We start from the raw sequence: 23,271 nt of genomic DNA, 5'->3' as shown, positions 1-23,271 counted from the left end.
AACTCAATTTTGATGAGGCTTCTTGGGGGAATCCAGGTAAATCTGGCTATGGTATAGTCATTAGAGATTTTAAAGGTCGAGTGATTGCAGCTAAATCTTCTCCTCTCCCTCCGAGTAGCAATAACAAAGCTAAAGCCTTAGCATTGCTCTTTGGTTTGGAACTTGCAAGATCACTGTCTATATCTAATTTGCATGTGGAAGGGGACTTGACCATTATTATTGATGCATGTATTAAACATTATGTGTATAACTGATCCATTCAGTATATAATGCATCAAGTCTAGTGCCTTCTTGATTCAACTTTCGAGTGTTACATTATGCATACTTATAGAAAAGGCAATCTTTTAGTTGATTGTCTGGCCAATCTGGGTACTAATGGGATTATTAATAATTCTTTACTTTCTCCACTTAATCCTCTTGACTTCCCCGATCTCGTTAATATTATCATAAAATAGCATCTTTAGAAACTTTCTAGCTCAGGTCTTCATTTTGGCTCCTCATTATGCTTATTTTGGTAACTGCTAGCATCAAAGGATTACATATGTTTATTGTTTTGTTGATCTCACATGTTCTTTTGAGATATCATATACAATCTAAGGATGTGGCAGGTGTTTATTTGTATTGGATGGCCTTCTTTCTATCATCATGATCTCATTGTTGTATCGTAAATGACGAACACTTATGGTGATTTTTGGGCTCTATTTTGTGGCATTTACTCTTGCACCAGTTAATGACTAGCTTTACTTTTGTCTTCATATGAGCTTTGTGCTTTTGAACAATCATAATGTATTCAACATGTAATCTTTTTAATGCTATTATTGTTCTATGGGTTAGGTTTTAGGAATAGTTTTGGGGTCTTTTTTATCAGCTCTCTCCTCTTAGAACATCGATGTTAGAGTTTTTGAGATTTAGATTTGGGGCTCACAATGTTTAATACTCTTTCTGAATGTAGTGTTTTTTCTTCTACATTCTTTTTTTGTATTAGACAATGACCAAAAAATTTCTTCAATAGAAACCAATTTTATATTATTAATATATATATATAACTTTTTGCCTTATTTTTTTCCTAAAAAGAGTGGTGGTCCTTGCACCATCAATTTAATTTCTTCACGTTATCACTACACTATTGAGTAATTTCTACTTGTAACGTACCCAACATTTCCATGAACAACAACTTTTAGTTATTTTGCATAATTCGACAACCCCACAAATCAATTTCTAATTTGGGAACAATTAGTTGATGCAGACAAGTTTTGTTTCAACTGGCCCACCCAATGACTTTCAAAATCGCCACTTTCCTCGAAGTTCCTTCGTATGACTACCTGTACCAGGCAAAATTTCTAATAACAATTTTCTAATAGATGTTTTGTAACAGCCTGCCTGAGGTAAGATTTAACCAGAAAAGACTTCTTTTTTAACAAGACAAATCGAACGGCTGGTATTTTTAAAGTCAAGGAATGTGAATCACGAGTAACGTTAAACACACAATTGTTTGCAGGCATCACCATCACCAAGCAAGTAACCTTTGATACGAAAAGAAGATTTTGGTTATATTCTTGGCATATTATGAGCATTTTTCTCGTATATTCTTTTGAGAGGACTCCCCTGTGGTGTTTTAATGGTTGTTTTCAGAGACCAATGTTTAATTGGCTTCTTTTTACATTGGATAGAACAGAGTTCTTTATTTTTTCTTTCTCCTTGATTTCCTAGTGGATCACGTAAAACCCATTTCATTGGCTTGGAGTTGGGTTCCCCAAACTTGAGCAGAAAGAATGTGTATATTGCCTTTGATATAACATGCCCTGTTGCTGATTTATCTTGCTATGGCTAATATGGACTTCAAGGGAATGGGCCTTGTTTTCCTATTTTTCTTGTGTTTCTTATGTGAGAGATGCTTCTCATCGGTTCAGGATAAGATTAAATTGATCAATCAGGAAGATGGGTCTCTGAATTTCTTAGTAGTTGGTGATTGGGGAAGGAAGGGGAGTTATAACCAGTCTGAAGTGGCATATCAGGTATGCTCTCAAAAGTGTGATTTTTTTTCTTGATGTTTTTGGTTGCAGGGATATGTTTTTCAGAGTTATGAGTTATGATATTCTAAATTTGTATTTGGGTTATGGTTTAATCATGGAAGAAGAACAGAGAAGATAATACAAGCATGATAAACTTGAGTTTTAGTTATGGTTTAATCATGGAAGTTTATGAAAGTCCTGTTTTAATGACATTGTGATATTCCATTGGTGGTGGTTGTTATGCATGAATGATGAATAGCTGGGAAGAATAGGGGAGGAGCTTCAGGTGGAGTTCATAGTTTCAACTGGGGATAACTTCTATGAAGATGGGCTCACAAATGTGACAGACAAAAGCTTTGGAGAGTCATTTTCTGACATTTATACAGCCAAGAGCCTCCAAAAGCCTTGGTATGCTGGTATGTTTGAAGTCATTATTTACATGATGTTTCCACAGTTTGTTATGATGGAGTTCCTAAAAATTTTGGTAGAAAACTTTGTACATTAAAAAAGGAACCCAATAAGAATGAGATGGATTCATCTTAGTTTAAGTTTGAAGAGAAATGATGGGTTAATGTTTTTTGTTTGTTTTTTTCAGTTCTAGGGAACCATGATTACAGAGGAGATGTTTTGGCCCAACTTAGTCCGATTCTTAGAAGCCTTGACCATCGCTGGAACTGCAGGAGATCATTCACTTTGAGAAGAAGTTTTACAGCTGGTACACACTCATCTTTTCATAATAAATCTGATTATAACCTTCACATTTATATTGGGTGTTGTTTGTTTCTATCTTTAGATGCGTTTTATATAGATTTTTTAAAGATAAATATTGAAGAAATTTTTAAATAACAATGATAGTTCTGAAAGCAGATAATAATCCTTAAGTTTTTAAATAATTCAATACAATGATATTGGACATACAAACACGTTCTAGAATATGGTGAGAAGAATACTAAATTAGTATAAGACTGTGTTTCATAGTCCTTAGACTGATGGTGTCATGAATGTCATTAGACCCATCAAAATATGGTGAGAAGAATACTAAATTAGTATAAGACTGTGTTTCATAGTCCTTAGACTGATGGTGTCATGAATGTCATTAGACCCATCAAAATATGGTGAGAAGAATACTAAATTAGTATAAGACTGTGTTTCATAGTCCTTAGACTGATGGTGTCATGAATGTCATTAGACCCATCAAAATATTCCTTCATTCCTTCATTCAAATGACTTCCATGTAATTTAAGCTTAAAGAGAAGTGATAAATCGATGTTTTTTTAGTTTAATGAGCTGCGTGATAGAATGATTTAGAGGACTTCAGAATTCATTTTTATTTATTTCTATCAGGATCAGTGGATCTCTTTTTTGTGGATACAACTCCATTTGTAGCCAAATATTGGAAAATTCCTAATGAGCACACTTATGATTGGCGAGGCGTGGCCCCTAAAGAAGCTTATGTCAATCGTCAATTGAAGGTCACATTCTTTCTAATCAAACATTCATAGTTCCAATAAACTCTTTGAATTTCTTGGGTAAACTTTTAACAATTCACCTTGTCCCTTTTGCATTGTTTTCATTCTAACTCTGGTTATAATGAACAAAGAGCAGGAGCTTGCGAAGGGTTTGGAGGAATCAAATGCAATATGGAAGATAGTGATTGGTCATCACACCATACGTAGTGTTGGTCACCATGGTGACACAGAAGAGCTCCTTCAACAACTCCTCCCAATTTTAGAAGTATGAGAGCATTTTGTCATTATCTAAAAACCCATTTATTATTGAACTTTTAAATGCTTTCTATAGTTGGTCTTCCATATATTTGAAGCTTATATAACATTCTTCTTTGTTTCAGACACATAATGTAGATCTATACATCAATGGACATGATCACTGTCTAGAACACATTAAAAGTGTTACAAGGTAATCTAGTTGTATTAATCTTTGTAGAGTTAAATTTGACTAATGCAGTTTTATTGTTTCGAATGGGGATCTTGTATTTATGGGAGTTTCACTTAGTGAATATGAATTATAGTATGTGTGTTTGTGGCATACTAAAGAGTTCTCCTATTTTCCAAAAATATTGTCCTAAACTCTTTTTTTGTCACCCCTTCCAATAATTGCCCCATTATCCACCACACACCCTCCACTCCATGCAAACCCCCTCTCCCTTATTTAGGAAATATATCGCCCATTTTTTATTTAGTTTTCACTTTTCTCGTTTTGTATGTCTTTTCTTCTCATGTTGATGACGGATCATCGAGTGTGATCCAAAACATTGATGCTAAAAATACACACCCAATGAAATTCAAAAAAAAATGTAATATTTATAATAGACTGTGAAAATCTAACATCACTAACATTTAAAACCTCCCAATATGAACGCATGTAGTAGTGTATTCCCCCCTTCACTAAAATACTTGTATTACATCATTTTGTCTCATTTGATTCATATTTTCTTGAATTTAGATCATGGGTTGTATTGTTTCCTTCATTTGCATCATATCTTCTAGAACTTGAACTTAGACCTTGTCATTATTATCTATTTTATGTGAATCATAATTTTTTCGAATTAAGATTTTGTATTACATTATTTTCACATTAATTCATTCATATTTTGTACATTTCATGTTACAATTTTATCCATTGCTTTCATCTTAATTGCTTCATATTTTTTTGAATATCCATTGCTTTCATCTTAATTGCTTCATATTTTTTTGAATTTAGACCTTGTGTTATATTGTTTATCTTAACTCTGATCTTATATTGCATTGTTTCATCTTATTTGATTCACATTTTCAACATCCAAAACATGAATCAGTATGATCTAAGGTGTTTTTGTATTTGAAAGTCTAACAAAGTTCTTTTCAATCACAGTGACCTACAATTTTTGACCAGTGGGGGAGGTTCAAAATCATGGAGAGGAATAGATAATGATGCCAACATGGAAGGCCTAGAGATGTACTATGATGGACAAGGCTTTCTCTCACTACAAATTACTCCAACAAATATTCAGGCTGCATTCTATGACATTGAAGGGATTGTCATACATCAAGTGGAGTTGCATAAAAGTGACCTCAAACATTTGCTTCAGAAGTATTAGTCCCAGCCAATTTTACATATTTTGTTGGCCATGATGAAAATAGGATAAGTCGCTTAGATTTAACAGTTATAATCTTTATGAGGGGATACTACTTTGTTCGGTGATTATATATATTTGACATACAAAATGCCCTGAAAATAGAAACCAATGCATAGTTAAGTTTCTTGTAACTGAATCTTCCATTTTGAATATCTTGTACAGTTCGCGTGTGTACGGCTAGTTCAGATTGGCCAAAAAAATAAATTCCTCTTTTTTTTGAAAAAAATTACTCTCTTTGCAAGGATCCAATTTAGGATTTCCTTTTATATTATTTTGATATAGTTCAAACTTATGGTGATGATGTGCATTTTTCTTGATGAATTTTGGTTCATGTTTCCAGTGGCATGTTTTATTTGATTAACAACTTCATAATTTTATATTAAGATTGTTATAGATGTGTAGTTGTTGTTATTCTAATTTATATTTTAATGTATTATAAATTTGAAATTAAGATAAGATATTTAGAGATTTAATTTTTTAACTAGTATAAATTGCAATATATTAAGGAGGATATTTGGGCTAGCATTTAATATTACTTACTAAGGAGTATATCAAGTTTGAAAAAATGGTCAATTTTGACTATTTAGTACTTTTAGTATAAGAATCAATCGTTAGTATATGATTTTTAAGCTAATGGGAAGATTTATTTTATAACGCTCATGTACCTAGACAACATATGTCAAGGTTTTGAAGAAGTTACATTTTGCATGCTAAAAGGTGCATTGCATAAGTCTCTATGAAAATCATTTAAAACTAAAATAAAATCCCTAGAAATTGAAATGAGAAGTTACTATTAGCATGAATATTGATGGTATTCCTATTGGGGAGTATCCTGGCAGTGTTGAGACATTTTTCAATGGTTGTGTTGCATTCATGACAAAGTTTGTCATTGATGTCAATATACAGATTATTCTGTGAAGATTGGAAGAGTGGCTGACAAAGTTTGGCTTCGCGTGGTTCAAAGACTAAAGACCAACTTATGTGCACATGGGATTATATTCAAGAGTATGTGTAGATGCTACAATTAAGATTGCATATGGAAATATGAAGACTAGACGTAGTTATGATGAATTTGGTGAAGGCAGCTTTCAGACAACATTTATGAAAAGTGGGTATTGATGCTTTCATTGTATCTCCTAACAAAGATGGAATCTAGTTGAGCGAGCTTAGATAGAGGTTGAAGACATGTTGAAGATGTCATGGTCAATCACACACATTCATATGATCAACGAGCGTGAAGTTACGAAGACTATGAGCCAACAAATTGCTTGTAATTGTGAAAAAGATGTAATATTGTATTGTAACATGTAATGTAATATCTTAAGTTGGTCCTATATTATTATTGCAAATTAGCAAAGCCTCAAGGCTAACTCAATAAAAAAAATTAGAACTCGGTATAAAGGAAATATGTTTTCCTTGGTTGTAATCATCAATGAGATCATTATATGCGATATTGTATTGTGTGAGCTTACATGCAAATATCTTTTGGATTAGAGAAGGGATTGGCATAGTTGAGACATGGTGAGCTTATATGGAACTATATTTGGAGAGAATTTGTTGTTGGACAGTTGTTGATGTATACGTGTATTATTCAGTGAGGATCATAATGAAGTTGTTTGGACAGTGGGTCCTTCTGTCTTCCTTTCAACTCCTAACATGATTGGATTCTCCTAACAGGAGTTCAAAGTATCTTAATAGGGTTCAAAGTAGCCTAATAGGGACACATATGCATTGATTGTATTTCATTGACTCCTAATAGGGTCCATCCTTTCACAAGGAACTTTTATATTAGTACGTCATCTTGTGGGTACCATCCCCATCGGGGTTTTCCTTCCAATCAAGGGTTTCCCTAGTTAACATATTTGGTGAACATTGTTTATGGTTATCTTTCTATGGTTGTTGCATCTATTGTTACATGTTTCAAAATTAATAAGGATATCAAGGGTTAGTTTAATTGCATAATTTATTCATCCTCCCCACACTTATCTTGGTGGACTTTACTTTCTAACAATTGGTATTAGAGCATCATGTTCTTGAAGGAAAATCTTAACAACTTAAGGTGATCTGATCTATGGTGCAGTTTAGGAAAGAAAGTTTGAAGTTTGATGGAGTTAACTATGATAGTTGGAAAGAAAATATGAAGACGTGTCTGTTGTGCATTGGTTTAGGTTATTGGTTGATTACTAAAAATCTAAAGAATGTGATTGAAGAAGACAAGCTTGAAGGTTGTGATGAAACTCAAAAATACATATTCATGTTCAATATGCTTGCTAGAGAAGCACTATTATTAGCTCTTCTTGAAATTGAATTTTCTCAAGTAAGATCTTTAAGATTCACTCGTCAAATTTAGAAAGCTTTGAAAAGTACATTCGAAGGTGATAATCATGCAAAGAAGATTAGATTAAAAAATTGGATATGCTTATTTCAAGATACTAAAATGATGGAAGATGAATTTTTTAAGAAGTTACTTTGGTACAATAGCAAAGATTGTTACATGTATTAAGACTTGTGGAGGAGAGAAATCAAAAGATGAAGTTGTATGGAAGATATTGAAGACTTTGACACCTACATAAAGATAGACAACACAAATGATAGAACAATTTATTCCCTTAACATCTAATTTTACAAGAGAGACTCTTCTTGAGAGATTGCAGTCGGCAGAAATGTGGATGGGATGGAGTGCAAAATTTCCTAGAGTTGAAACTACTTTCAGCGCATTAAGTATTCAACCTATGTTGACAAGGAGTGCAAGTACAAATGGATATTATGCCAGTAGCATCTAAACAAAAGTGGATGAAGACAAGAAGATTGAGGAAGGATTTGCATGTCTTATAAAGAGAGAACCTAAAGGTAAAAAAATCTTTAAGTGTTGGACTTGTAATGGATATGGTCATTATTCTTCTAAATGTCCTAAAAGAGTAAAGAATTTTAAGAAGCCCTATAAATCATGAATGCCTAAGGATTGCCTTTTTGCTGATGAGAAGAGTTTATGTCTAAACTAGAAGAATTCTTGAGTGAAAGTGATGATGAGAATTATGAAATAGGATTTGTTCACTATTAAGAAAGAAAACCCTGAAAAAGAAGAAGTTAGAGAAGAAAAAGAATTAGTATCACAAGTTGAAAAGAAAAAATATGATTGGATTATAGATAGTAGTTGTCCCCATCACATAACTAGAGATATGAATAAGTTTGTTGAATTCAATAGCTATGATGGAGGAATAATTAGAGTTGGAAATAATGTAGCCTATCATATAAAAAGAAAATCATCTATTACACTTGATGGAAAGACTAATACTAATAATCTTTACTTTGTGGATGGTTTGAAACATAATCTTTTGAGTGTTGGACAACTAGTGAACAAGGGATATTAGTTGCAATTAGTAGAGACCTACATTATCAAAGATAAAAATGATATATTGATTGGTAATGGTACAAGAACAAGAGGTAATGTATTTCAGTTGAATCCTACTAAGATGACATGCTTAGTTGCTAAGGTGGATGATAATTGGTTATGGCATAAGAGATTTTGTCATATCAACTTTGATAATGTTGTGAAGGTCAGTACTACGTTTGCAGTTAGAGATTTTTATAAGATTGTGAAACCTATTAACATGATGTGTAAAGAATGTGTAATGGAAAAACAAAAGAAAAGCTCATTTCCAAGCAAGAAATTAACTACATCGAAGTTGGAGATTATGCACACATATTTGAGTGGTCCTAGATAAACAAGAGCATTCTATGGTGAAAGGTAGTTTATGATTCTTGTTGATGATTTCACTAGAATTATGTGGGTAGAATTTCTTAGAAAAAAATATGAAGCTTTTGAGAAATTCAAGATATTTAAGAGTAGAGTTGAGAATGAATTTAGTTGGGAGATTAGGTTTTTGAGATGTGATAGAGGAGCAGAATTTACTTCAAGTGAGTTTAACTATTTTTGTGAAGATAATGGTATAAAGAGACAACTTTCATTTCCTAAAACACCTGAACAAAATGGGATAGCAAGAAAGAGAAATAGAACAATAACAGAGGCAACAAGAGAAATGATACTTGAAAAAAATGTATCTAAAATATTTTAGAGAGAAGCAGTAAATACAATGATATACACTATGAATAGAGTACATATTAGATAAGGCACTAGTAAGACTCCTTGTGAACTTTGGATTGCACATACACCTTTTGTAAATGTGAGAGTTGATGAAAAGTTTAGAATTCAAGAAAAGATACTTGATTATAATTTTCATAAGAGACTAATCCAAGGCCTAATAGAAAGAATGTTGAGCAGGAATTATTTTATGAGACTGACATTGATTTGCAGATTGAAATTCAAAGATAAGTATAGAGAGAAGAACCTAGAGAAGAAATCAGAGTTGAGATAGTGACACCTAACAGAAATTTGATAAAGAAACACCCTGTTGAATATAAGTAAAGACCAATGAGTGATGAAAAGAAACAAGGTACAAGAAGAACTATGCTTAATTTCTCAAGTTGAACTTAAGAATGATGATGAATCTTGCAAGGATGATTCTTGGATTAAGGTTATGAAAGAAGAACTAGAGAAGATTGAGAAAAAAAAAACATAGGAATTAGTTCCTAGACCTAAAGATAAGAATATTATTGGAACTAAATGGGTGTTTAGAAACAAGATGAATGAACAAGGTGAGGTTGTAAGAAACAAAGCAAGATTGGTAAGTAAAGGCTATTTACAACAAGAATGAATTGGCTTTGAAGAAACTTTTACACCTATTGCTAGATTAGAAGCAGTAAGAATATTTTTGGCATATGCAACTAACAAGAACTTTAAAGTTTACTAGACGGATGTCAAATCATCTTTTCTAAATGGAGAGCTTGAAGAAGAGGTATACATTGAGAAACCTAATGGTTTTCCTTTGACATATAAAGATGATATGGTTTGTAGGTTGAATAAAGCATTGTATGGACTAAATGAAGCACCTAAAGCTTGGTATGCAAGATTGGACAAACACTTGACAAATTTGGAATTTGTGAAAGGTAATGTTGATAGGTAACTTGTATCTAAGAAAAAATGATAAAGAATTACTAATTGTTATAGTATTTATTGATGATGTCCATTATCTTTGGAGGTAATGATGATGCAAGTAAGGTGTTTTCAAAAGAAATGAAGAAAGAATTTGAAATGAGTATAATTGGTGAGATGAAGTACTTCTTGAGATTTTAAATTGTACAAAACAAAGATGACATTTTCATATCACAAACTAAGTATCTTAAAGAATTATTGAAAAGATTTGGTTTGGAAAATTATAAACCTATTGGAACACCTATGAAAATTGGATGTGAATTATCTAACGAAGATGAATCCCCTACTATTGAGTAGAAAAAAGTACAGATCTATGATTGGTGGATTGCAATATTTGACACACACTAGACCTAATATAACTAATGCAATTAAAATTGTGGCAAGATTTCAAGAAAATCCTATAGAAACACATTATGAGTAGTAAAAGAATTTTTAGATATTTTAAGGGTATACTTGATTATGGATAATGGTATGATAGATCAAATTATTTTACTCTATGTGCATATATTAATGTGGATTGGACATAAAGTGTAGATGATAGAAAGAGCACCAGTGGTTGAGCATTTTTCTTGGGAGGAAGATTGGTTTCTTAGCTAAGCAAAATAGGACTATATTTCATAGAGTACAATAGTAGAAGCTTAAGTAGCAGCAACAAACAATTGTAATTAGATTATATGGATGAAGAAAATGTTGAAAGACATTAGGATTGAGTTTATAGAACCTATTATCATGCATTGTGATAATATAAGTATGGTGATTATGTTAAAGAATACAATTTTACATTTGAAGACAAAGTATATACCTATTAAGTACCACTTTTTGAGATAGAATGTTGCAAAGAAAGAGATTAGATTAGACTATGTTAGCACAAAGGATCAGATAGTAGACATATTTATAATACCTTTGGCGAAGGACACATTTAATTACTTGAGATGTATGCTTGGGGTTATTCCCCAACCTACTTTTGAGTAGTTGATGCAAATATTGCATTAGTCCAGTGGTAAAAGAGCACTATTTTATCTAGACTAGATGCTTGATTCTTCCTTTATGGAGGATTATTTGTGTTTAAGATGAGTCATGAAGGACTCTTGGTAATTGTTATTTAACAGTGTCTTTGGACACTTTAGCTTATTGTAGATCTTACTTACAAAATTAATTTAATAATACCTTTGTCATTGATATCAATGAGGGAGAGTAATAAATGAAAATCATCCTTGTATATTGATTGATTTCAATAGGGAAGAAGATTCAGAGGAAGCTTATCCTTTGGGGGAGATATATTTCTGAAGGAGGATTTGATTGATGAAGAGGATTTGAAAAGATGTTGATGTATGGGGGAGATTGAAACCTTCCTTGTACATGATGGTTACAGCATAGATAACATGAATGGACAACATGAATGGGGGAAAAGATGCAACAGAGACACATTTGGTATTCATGGAGCTTAGATGTTTTTCATCTATGTTGTTATCAATGCCAAAGGGGGAGATTATTAGCATAAATGTTGATGTTATTCCTATGGGGGAGTATCGTATTAGTTTCGGAGACATGTTTCAGTGGTTTTTTTTTTTAGATTCATGGTAGAGCTTTTCATTAATGTCAACATGTTAGTTATTCTATGAAGACTGGCAGACAAGCAAATAGAGTTTGTCTTTCCACAATTCAAGGATTAAAGATCAACTTATGCACATATAGGATAATGTCTAGATGTTGCATTTAAGAGGGTGTGTGGAAATATAAAGACTAAACAACGTTATGATGGATTTGGTGAAAGCATCTTTCAAACAACATTTCTAGAAAGAGGATACTGATGTTTTGATTGTATATCCTAACAAAGATGGAATCTAGTTGAGAGAGCTTAGGCAAAGGTTGAATACATGTTGAATATGTTGTGGTTAATCACACACATTCATATGATCAGTGAGTGTGAATTTATGAAGACTATGAGCCAAAAGATTACTTATAATTGTAAAAAAGATGTAATATTATAATATAATGTGTAATGTAATATACTAACTTGGTCCTATATTATAATTATAAATTGTGAAAGCCTCAAGGTTGACTCAATATTTTATTCTAGGAATTGGTATAAAGGAAAGATGTTTTCATTGGTTGTAATCATCAGTGAGATCATTACATGCGAATATCTTTTGGACAAAGAAGGGATTGGTGCACTTGAGGCATGGTGAGCTTACAAGGAACTGTTTTTGGAAAGAGAAGTTGTTATTGGATTTTTTTATATATACTTGTATTATTCAATGAGGATGGTATTGAAGCTATTTGGACAATGGGTCCTTATGTCTTCCTTTCAACTCCTAACAGGGTTGGAATCTACTAACAAGGACTCAAAGACTCCTAACAACGACTCATATCTACTTATATTTCATTGACTCTTCACAAGGTACATCCTTTAAAAAAGAGCTTTTATATGATTACATCATCTTGTGGGTACCATCCCCACAAGGGTTTTCCCTCCGATCAAGGGTTTCCCTAGTTAACAGATCTAGTGCTATTGTGTATGATTATCTTTATGTGGTTTTTGCATCCACTTTTACATGTTTCACAATTAATTAGGATACTAAGAATTATTTTAATTGCATAATTAATTCACCCCCCCACCCCAGTTATCTTGGTGGACTTTACTTTCTAACAATTACTTTGCTCCATATTTAATCAATAGTTTCTAGTTTAGCAAAGTGAATAGAAATCTAGGCCCATTAATAGAGTTGAAAATGAATATGGTTTGAAGATTAAATGTTTGAGATTTGATAGAGGTGGAGATTTTACTTCAAATGAGTTGAACAAATTTTTTTTGAAGAAAATGGAATTAAAAGACTACTTTTATATCTTGAGTCACCTAAACAAAATGGGATAGTAGAAAGGGAGAATAGAACAGTTTAGAAGCAACAAGAGCTATGATGCTTGAGAATAATGTTGAAAAGATATTTTGGAGAGAACCATTAAAACAACATTGTGTACTATGAATAGAGTACAAATCAAATAAGGCATTGGTAAGACGTCTTATAAACTTTCGTTTGGCCAAGCACCCCCAGTTAAGTATTTCAAAATCTTTGGAAGTAAGTTTTGCATTAAGAGAGATGATGGCATTGGAAAGTTTGATTCAAGGAGTGACGAGGGTGTGTTTCTTTGATATTCTTTGAAACTCAAGGTATATAGATGTTAATATCAAAGAACTAAGACTATTGTTGAGAGTGCAAATGTAAGATTTGATGAGAAGTTTAGAATTCAGGAAAGAATACTTGATTACAACTGTGATGAAGAGACTAATCCATAGCCTAATAGAGAAAATGTTGATCAAGAACTATTTTATGTGACTGGCATTGGCTTTTAGAATGATATTCAAAGAGAAGAACCAAGATCTGAACCTAGAGTTGTAGTCAGAGTTGAAGTAGTGACACCTAGCAGAAACTTGATAAAGAATCATCCTGTTGATCATATTATTGGAAGAAAAGACAAAGGAGTTATAACAAGAAACAAGGTGCATGAAGAAATATGTTTGAATTTTCAAATTGAACCTAAGGGTGCAGATGAAGCTAGTAAAGATGACTTTTGGATTAAAGCTATGAAAGAAGAACTTAGAGAGCATGTTGTAAAGAATAATACATGAGTATTGGTTCTTAGACCTAAGGACAAAAATGTTATTGGATTTAAATGGGTATTCAAAAATAAGATGAATGAACAAGGTGAGATTGTGAGAAACAGAGCAAGACTATTATGTAAAGGTCATTCACAGCAAGAATGTATTGATTTTGAGGAAGCATTTGCACCTATTTCTAGAATAGAGCTAGTTACAATATTTTTGGCATATGCCACTAACAAGAACTTCAAAGTGTATTAGATGTATGTTGAATCAACTTTTTAAAATGGACAACTAGAAGAAGAGGTACACATTGAGCATCCTAAAGGTTTTTCTTTGATAGATCAAGGAGATATGGTTTGTAAGATGAAGACAGTATTGTATGGATTGAAATAAGCACCTAGAGCCCCGTATGTGAGATTGGATAAGTATTTGATAAGTTTGGAATTTGTAAAGGTAGTGTTGATAGTAATTTATATTTGAAGGATATTGGCAATGGCTTACTAATTGCTGAGGATTTTTTGGATGGCATAATCTTTGGAGGTGATGATGAAGCAAGTGAAGCATTTGTAGTAGAAATGAAGAAATAATTTGAGATAAATATGATTGGTGAGATGAAGTATTTCTTGGGATTGCAGATTGTTCAGAACAAAGATGGTATCTTCATATCACAAGCTAAGTATTTGGAATGCCTGTTGAAAATATTTGGTTCAAAAAGTTGTAAGCCTATTAGAAAACCTATGGTAACTGGTCACAAATTGTCTAGCAAAGATGAAATCCCTGCTATTGAGGAGAAAAATTACAAACCTATGATTGGTGAATTGCAATATCTAACACACACTAGACCTGATATAGCTAATTCAATTGGTATTGTGGCAAGATTTCAAGCTGATCATAAAGAATCACATTATGCAATAGTGAAAAGAATTTTTAGATATTTGAAGGGTACACCTGGTTTTGGATTATGGTATGATAAATCAAATGATTTTATGTTATGTGCATACATTGATGTGGATTGGGAAGTTAGTGTAGATGATAGAAAGAGTACAAGTGGTGGAGTATTCTTCTTGGGACGAAGACTAGTTTCTTGGCAAAGTAAGAAATAGGATTGTGTTTCATAGAGCATGACAAAAGCAAAGTATGTAGTAGAAAAAAACAATTGTAATTGGATTATATACATGAAAAAAATGTTGAAGGACTTTGGAATTGAATTTACAGAACCTGTTATCATACATTGTGATAACACAAGTACAATGAGTATGTCAAAGAACCTTGTTTTACATTCTAAGACAAAGTATATATCTTTTAAGTATCACTTTTTTAGAGAGAAAGTTGTAGAGAAAGAGATTAGATTGGAGTATGTCAGTACAAAGGAGCATATAGAAAACATATTTACAAAAACTTTTCCAAAAGATACATTTGCGTACTTGAGAGGTATGCTTGGGGTTATTCCCTAGCCTAATTTTGAGTAGTTGATGAAAAGATTGCATCAGTCCAATAGTAACATAGCACTATTTCTATTATCTGGATTGGATGCTTGATGCTTCCTCTATGGGGCAGTATTTTTGTTTGAGTTAAGTCATGAAGGACTCTTGGTAATTGGTATTTTATAGTATCTATGGACATTTGAGCTTATTGCATATCTTATGTAGTGAATTGACATAATGACATCTATGAAATTGGTGTCAATGAGAGAGAGATACACATGAAAAACATCCTTATTAATGGGGAGAGATATAGAAAAATATCCTTATGTATTGGGGGAGAGAAACACATGAAAAATTCATAGTAATTGATGTCAATGGGAGAGAGAAAGATATGATTAATGAAGAGGATTTGAAAATATGTTGATGTATGGGGGAGATTAACACCTTCCTTGTGTATGTTGGTTACTGTACAGTGGACATTCGTGGACATCATCAATGAGGGAGCATTTGCAGCAGAGATGTTTGGTATTCATGGAACTTGGATGGTTTCCATCTATGTTGTCATCAATACCAAAGGGGGAGATCATTAAGCATTAATGTTGATGGTATTCCTATGGGGGACTATCTAATAATTGTTGGAGACATGATATAGAGGTTGTGTGTTGCATTCATGATAGAATTTTTCATTGATGTCAACATATTGGTTATTATGTGAAGACAAGAAATGAAGTAGAAAGAGTTTGGTTTTCAAGGTTTGAGGAATGAATTTGAGCTCATACAAACTTGGAATAATGTTCTATAGAGTATTATGATGCTATAGTTAATATCACATATGGAAATATGAAGACAATAAAAATTTATGAATTATTTAGTAAAGGCAGTTTTCGGGAAGAGTTCCTATGTTGCAATTATTGTTGTTTGGATTGTATCTCCTAACAAAGTTATAATATATTCATGTGGACTTAAATAGAGGTAGAAGACATGATGAAGATGTGGTGGTCAAACACACACATCCTGATGAGAATCAATTAAAGCATTATGAAGATTACGAGCTAACATTTGTTTGTAATTGTAAAAAGTGTATGGAATAACTTGTTCAATCATTTTTTCCCTCTGATGAAAATAAGGTGTCAAAGTATTCTAGATTTTCCACACAATTTCATCTTTTGTCTTTTCACCTCTACAACTTTTTATTCCAATGACAATTTTTGATATTTTAGCAAAATAAGCTCTCATAGTTTCATCTTCCTGCATCTTAACATCTTGAAACATACATATCCAACTTTGTAATACAGCCTTCTTAGCACGTTCATCAACTTCAAATATTTTTGTAAATTAATCCAAATCTCATTAGCAAGTCATAAACATTTTACCTCTCCATATTCTATTTCAAAAAGAGTTTTCAATGGTGCTTCTCGCAAGCATATTCTACATGAATAGATCTTTCTCACTTTGTTCACAAGAGTCAAGCTTATATTCTCCAATTATAGTCTTATTATTCATTATATAGCTAACTAGAATTTGGGATCCATGCATAGCAGATGAGTCTTCATCTTCTCCTTCCATCTACCATAGTTAATTCTTGTAGATTCTCAAAAATGGTTTGCGCCTACTCTTTCATCACCTTTGCATCCCAACTTGTCCCATTTTCTCATTTCACTAAATTTGATCTTTTTGCCAACTTGATCATCATTCAATCAAAATGTAGATCATATAAGAATAAATTCAAAACCATTTCAATGTCATCTTAGCATCACCCTTTAGGCATTATTACATCCTTTAGTGCCTTATCAACTTTCATTAATACATTTCATGTGTCCTTGGCATATCATCAATTTGACCCCTGACATTATTGAGTCATTCAATGTCTAATCATGTTTGTATTCAATCAATTTAATAGCACTGGCTATTCTTTTTGATGTTATTTTGATCAATCCTTTCAATCAATCTTGTGTCATTTACAATGTACATTAAATGTCATATACCATCAACCCTTGTCATGTGTCCTTGACAAGTCATCATTTCATGTCATTCATCTAGCATTATTTATTTCATTCAATCATTGCTTTGGTCCAATCCAATATCATGTCACATTTGATTTTTATTCTCATCATGATCCTTCAATAGGATTATCTTGCATTTATCTCATCGTCGTGGCTAATCAATTTGTTAATTTCTCCCATAGGATTAGATAACCCATAGTTTATTCCTATGTCTCAATCATTAATTTCATCCCCTCTTATTAATTATTCCTCTTAACTAACCATTATCAATTAATTAGTCTTTATTAATTGATTGATTCCATTCTTCCTAATTTCCTAAATTCTAATTTCTAATTTCCTAATTTCAAGTTCTAATTTCCCATTTCCACTTTTTATTTTCCTAATTCTATAATCTCTAATTTCCATTTTAGAGGAAAATATGATTTTTTGAAATTCAAGCTCACTCTTATACATTCCTATTTTTTAGCTTACACATCTTACATATTTCTATGAATTTTTCTCACAACTTCTTCTTCCATTTTTCTTAAACATTTCTATGCACAATTCTTTCTTTCCATTTCTTGCATTTGGCTCCCAAACTCTTTAAATTGAGCCTCTTTACACTTGTTTTGTAACCACATTCTCCTATTATTCTCATTATCTTGTCATTTTTTATATCATATCATCATCTTGCTTTCAATTGTAAGTATGTCTTGTTAAGATCAAGAGCTACATCAACTACAAATCCTATGGATAAGAAAGCAGAGCATAGGAGCTACATTTGAAAGGGAGTTTATTGTTTTAATCTCTTTTTTATTTCAAATGACTTTTATGTTTAGACTAGATTTTTTGCATATCTTTATATGAGATTAGTGGTTCTCTCATTTATGCAAATTTAATCTTTTTCTAGTCCTACATTTGGTGAACCTGACGTGACCATGCATTTCTAATTCTTTTATTTTTGTTTTGAAAGTGAAAAGGAGGAAGCTTGGAGTACTCTTGGAGTCTAACTCTATTTGTTGTTCAATTTCTTTATTTTTGGAATTAAAATAAACAATAAAGTCACATAGATCTAATTAGGTGGTGAATGGACATTACATCATTTCATCTAGCTTAAGTAGGAAGGGAAAAGAACAACAATTTTCTTTATGCATAGTAATTTTCCTTTCTTAATGGGTCAATGAAAAAAAAATCTCATCTAGCCTAATTAGGAAGATCAAAGAACAACAATTCTTCTTTTTCAATGCTCTCAAATATTTCCTTTCTTAATGGATCAAATGAACAACAAAGTCACATACTCTAATTAGGAGGATAAACTAATTGTACAATTCTTTCTTAGATTTGATTAGGAAGGAAAAGAAAAACATTTTTTTATATTTTGTTAAACTTCCTTTCTTTATGAGTTAATGAAAAACAAACTACCATGAAATTTTAATAAGGAAAAGAATAGTAAATTTGCGTTTTTTATCACAATTCCTTTCTAATTGGATTAAGAACCATCTACTTATGTTCTTAAAATGAACTTTTTCTTTTAAGTGTTTGGCTTGTCTTATTATTTGAAATCTCAAAAGGATATATAGACGTATCCTCTCCCCTCGCCTTTGTGGAACTTGGGTGAAGAGAAATCTATGTAGTTTTTCTAAAGTAACATTTTTGGTGTTGCTAATGATCTCTTTTTAGCTTGTGGCAATCATGGGATGAAGATCATATCATGAAAACTACTAATGTATTTGATGCAAGATGTTGTTTGAAGACTTTGTGTGTTTTCCTTGAAACCAATGTGTCTATGATTTCTTAGATTAGCAAACGCTTCTATTTAGGGCCTAAAATGAACTTTTTCTATTCTGCTTGGCATGTCTATAGTGTTTAAATCTTGAAGGTTTATACAGACGTATCCTCTCCCCTCACCTTCGTGGATCTTGGGTGTAAGAGAAATATGTATAATTCTTTTAAAGAACCCTACCTTGGACCTGTTGGAGTTGATGAAATCCAACTCCGAAGACACCTAAGATCACCTGCATGTGAAAACCTGTCAAAGGGAAGCCAAGGAAGGAAGAGCATGGAGCAAGGAAAAACCCCTAAACGGACATGAGAGAGAAGATATTGCAAACACAAAAAAATATGTATTTACAATATGCTAAAATTTTATGTGATATACAATGAGGGAGCTCGAATATAAAGGACTCAAGGAATCTCCTAGAACAAGCTAGAAGACGCTAGGAGATAAGTGTGACAACTAAGCATACATCCACATAAGGTGGAAAGTCCTCGAACAATGTGAGAGGATAAGTATGACTTAGGAGAGAACAAACTCCTAGACTACAACTAATTAATGAATGCATTTACCTAAGTAAGCTTAAGTAAATAGAATAAATAATTAGTAATTAATTATTTACTCTAACATGCCCCCTTAAGTACAACTTAGGGAAATGCCTTAAGCTCACAAAACTAAGATGAATGCATAAGGGGTCCTGGCAACGAGGCCATGTTAGGTACCCATGTACAAATGTAAAAGATGCAAAAGATGTAACCTCTGAAAATGGAGAAAGAGAGAAAACCACATGGGAAAAACCCTCCCCCAAAAAGAGGTAAAAACCTAGTGAAGAACAAAATAAGTCTCCAACTAAGGAAATGTCCCCCAAAACAAGAACAAGAAGTGATCATGAAGAGCATCACTAAAGCATGAAGAAGCTGCAAATCTGCCATCAAAAAGAAAATTTTTGATCTAAACAACCTCCATGAAAGAAGAAGGCATGAACCGAGCATGTCTATATGGTAGATGATCCATCTCACTGAGATGCATAGGTAGCCATCCACTGCAATCGCCTTGTATATAAGATCAACCACTGAATACATAGCTCACACTAATGAACCATCAAACCAAGGATGCATTAGAACAATAGCATAACCCCTCTTAATGCAGATGGGGTGAGATGATAGGCAACTGAGAAGGTGGGCCAAAGTCTCCTACAAACAAACTAAGAACAATGAGAGAGGAAGAGGTACAAACACCTATAAAGACACTGTCACAAAAATGCTACATGGGGCTAATGTTATGGAAGGGACACTCACTTGACAAAGTGAAAATGCTAAAATAGCAAGCAACTATCCCCCCCATGGTGCTTTATAAAAATAGTGCATGTACAACTGACTCAAAACAACATTCATGACCCCTGGAATGCAAGAGTGGCACTTTATTTCAGTGCATATACAAAAAAGTGCTTCAAAATGATATCTACAATGATCAAAACCAAAAACAAGCTATAACAAAATAAAGTACAGCCCAAAACAAAAGAAACCATGCTAGGAAAATGATCCTCAGGCCTAAAGCACTCAAGATATCCACTATATAGCAAAAATGCCAAAAATATGATAGAAAGAGCATAGGCCAAAAACTAAGGAAAAGGACCACATTTCTAAAAAGATGACAGAACTAGCTTTCCAAAAATATAAAGTTTTCAAAAAATTGACATGGGATGCAAAAGATATGCATGTCGGAGTCAAAAACACAATTTTAGATTTTAATTAAAAAATAGGCAATAAAAATGCATCAAAACCTAAAAAATACCTATACCAATGTCTCTGTCTCAGAACCAACTTTTTGGTGCTTCTTTTGGATCGAAAAAATACATCTGTATGCTCAAGTTATGGCTACAAAATTGAAGGTAGGTCAAAAAGGACCTAGGAGGAGAGGTGCAAGAAGTGGATGATGTAATGCTGACATCATGCTGATGTCAACATTTCACTAGCTTAAAATTAACGTCTTGTTAGCCGTCAATGCAAAAAAGAAGGCCATGTGGCTACCACATGGATGCCACGTGGCAAGTAAAAATGATGTGGCAGGGGTGACGTGGAAGGTCCACGTGGTACCCAGGCCACGTGTCACCCCCGCACTGGTCAAGTGGCACTGACTGTGCTGCTGGGTAGAAAACACCATACATCAGTCATTGATTAGCTACAGGTTTGCCAACTATACACGATGGAGGATGAGTTGTTGGAGGAGCACAAAAGGTGGTGGCTCAGTGGCGAGGTTGCGCACCAGTTGAAAAATAGTGGTGGAGCGGCGATAGATGGTTGTGTCGTCTGAGGAGCTCTGTGTGCAAGCAGCAGATTAGAGGTGCAGGAACCTGGCTGAGTGGCAAAAAAGGAACGCGTCGTGTTAGAGACCGCAGAAAGATTGAGGCTAAGCTGTAGAAAAGCTCACCGGAGTGGACTTCGGGCTGCGTAAAGGTGAAGATAGTCGGCAAGGGCTGAGCGTGGGGTGGTGCACAGGAGGTCACTGGGTGGCTGTCAGGTGGCACTTCGACGCTACTATGGTTACACCTTTTTTTTAATTATTTTTGCATTTTGCATCCAATAAATCGTTTGTACGACCGTACGAAATGCCTTGGAATGAAAAAAAAAATTGCCTCATGGAGTCCTGTCTACAAAATCGATGAATTTTATATGAATCCTAGCTGAAAAGTGCCTTCTGAATCCAATGGCAGCGTCCGTTTGGGCCCAATGTGCTCCAAAAAAATTTTGTTCCCTTGATTTGAAGAAAAATGCACAAACAAACTAGGGTTTGTGACTCCAAATCACTACTTCAAAAATTCTTCAACGAAGCAACAGCAGGGAGGCTCTGATACCATGTTGGAGTTGATAAAATCCAACTCCGAAGATGCCCAAGATCACCGACATGTGAAAACCTTTCAAAGGGAAGCCAAGAAAGGAAGAGCGTGGAGCAAGGGAAAAACCCTAAATAGACATGAGAGAGAAGATATTGCAAACACAAGAAAATATGTATTTACAATATGCTAAAATGTTATGTGATATATAATGAGGGATCCCGAATATAAAAGACTCAAGGAATCTCCTAGAACAAGCTAGAAGACGCCAAGAGATAAGTTTGACAACTAAGCATACATCCACATAAGGTGGAAAGTCCTCGAACAATGTGAGAGGATAAGTATGACTTAGAAGAGAACAAACTCCTAGACTACAACTAATGAATGAATGCATTTACCTAAGTAAGCTTAAGTAAATAGAATAAATAATTAGTAATTAATTATTTACTCTAACATGACCAAGATATACGATATTGGGTATGCCAAGGGATGACTTCAGAGTGGTAATAGGCCAAAGCCAAGTCTCCACTCTAATTGCTATATAAAGGCTCGGTTGTGGGTAATAACTAATCAGCGATATGGATGGGTGATATCTCTCCTAAAGTACCCTTAGAGGTGTGTCAAACCTTGGTTCTCAAGGCTTGGAGACCTCCTACGAGATTTTATCATCCACCTACTAAACAGAGTGTCCCATACTAAAAATCATGTTTTAGTGGCCAAAATCCTTCTATCCACTAGCTCAAGGGGTCACCCATGCCTATGAAGACATATCAAACTTTCACGGTCCTTAGTAGAGACTACAGTCCCTTGGGAAGTGGATCTTGGTATGCCCAAGAAGTGAGTGCACTATAAGGGGTAGCTTGTGCTACCAAGATTCTAGGTTTTCCTCTCTAGATAAGTGCGACTGAACTTTGATTCAAGTAAAAATTTAGTAGATATTATCCTTTCAGCCTAGGTTGTGGTGTGTTTGTTCACTTTTAACAACAACCATTCTGTCTATTATGTCTCATGAGTATTTTCACTAATCAAGATGATTGCCAAATTTACAAACTTTCAAACACTTGTCAAAAACCTTGAAAACATTTGTAAAATAATATACTTGTCAAACTTGTCCAATACCTTCAAAACATTTTGCAAACATGCACTTGCCAAACTTGTGAAAAAACATTACAAAAATATGGAAACTTAAACTTGTTTCCTTAGGATCTCATGGCATGTATCTTAGCTTTCATTTTGTATATCCATATTGAATATTGCATATCATGTACTTATCACATTCCTTTCATAATTTTTATTTTGCACTTAAGATCCCTTTTACATAGCATAGTCCTCATCTTGATCCCTACATTGTCCTCATTTTGCACTCATCATACCTTACATTACCCTCATTTTGCATATCCTAATCCTTATTTTTATCCTCATTGTCCTTATTTTGATCACATCATGATCTTTAATT

At 33.3% G+C, this 23,271-nt stretch overlaps 1 protein-coding gene and 1 pseudogene across 1 annotated transcript; both read left to right on the top strand.

Annotated features, from left to right (window-relative positions):
* The first annotated feature begins 1,735 nt into the window (after positions 1-1,735).
* On the top strand, positions 1,736-5,374 carry LOC149575364 (purple acid phosphatase 3-like). Its single transcript, XM_089815134.1, has 7 exons — positions 1,736-2,015; positions 2,272-2,428; positions 2,608-2,727; positions 3,357-3,484; positions 3,618-3,746; positions 3,862-3,929; positions 4,884-5,374. The coding sequence occupies exons 1-7, from the start codon at positions 1,824-1,826 to the stop codon at positions 5,107-5,109; spliced, it is 1,020 nt and encodes a 339-aa protein (XP_089671260.1). The 5' UTR covers positions 1,736-1,823; the 3' UTR covers positions 5,110-5,374.
* A 15,813-nt stretch (positions 5,375-21,187) lies between these two features.
* The window catches only part of LOC149575363 (methylthioribose-1-phosphate isomerase-like), a 51,073-nt pseudogene continuing 48,989 nt past the window's right edge, over positions 21,188-23,271 (top strand).

Source organism: Cupressus sempervirens, chromosome 2 (assembly GCF_028749045.1).
Source record: "Cupressus sempervirens isolate cs-2001-9-10 chromosome 2, ASM2874904v1, whole genome shotgun sequence".
Taxonomy (NCBI): Eukaryota; Viridiplantae; Streptophyta; class Pinopsida; order Cupressales; family Cupressaceae; genus Cupressus; species Cupressus sempervirens.
This window is presented reverse-complemented; position numbering and strand designations above follow the sequence as displayed.

Excerpts from the sequence above, each read along its gene's own strand:
- LOC149575364 (XM_089815134.1), top strand. The coding sequence starts at position 1,824 with ATGGCTAATATGGACTTCAAGGGAATGGGCCTTGTTTTCCTATTTTTC. Across the intron at positions 2,728-3,356 it reads GAGAAGAAGTTTTACAGCTG|GATCAGTGGATCTCTTTTTT; the intron begins GTACACACTCAT and ends TATTTCTATCAG. Across the intron at positions 3,930-4,883 it reads CACATTAAAAGTGTTACAAG|TGACCTACAATTTTTGACCA; the intron begins GTAATCTAGTTG and ends TTTCAATCACAG.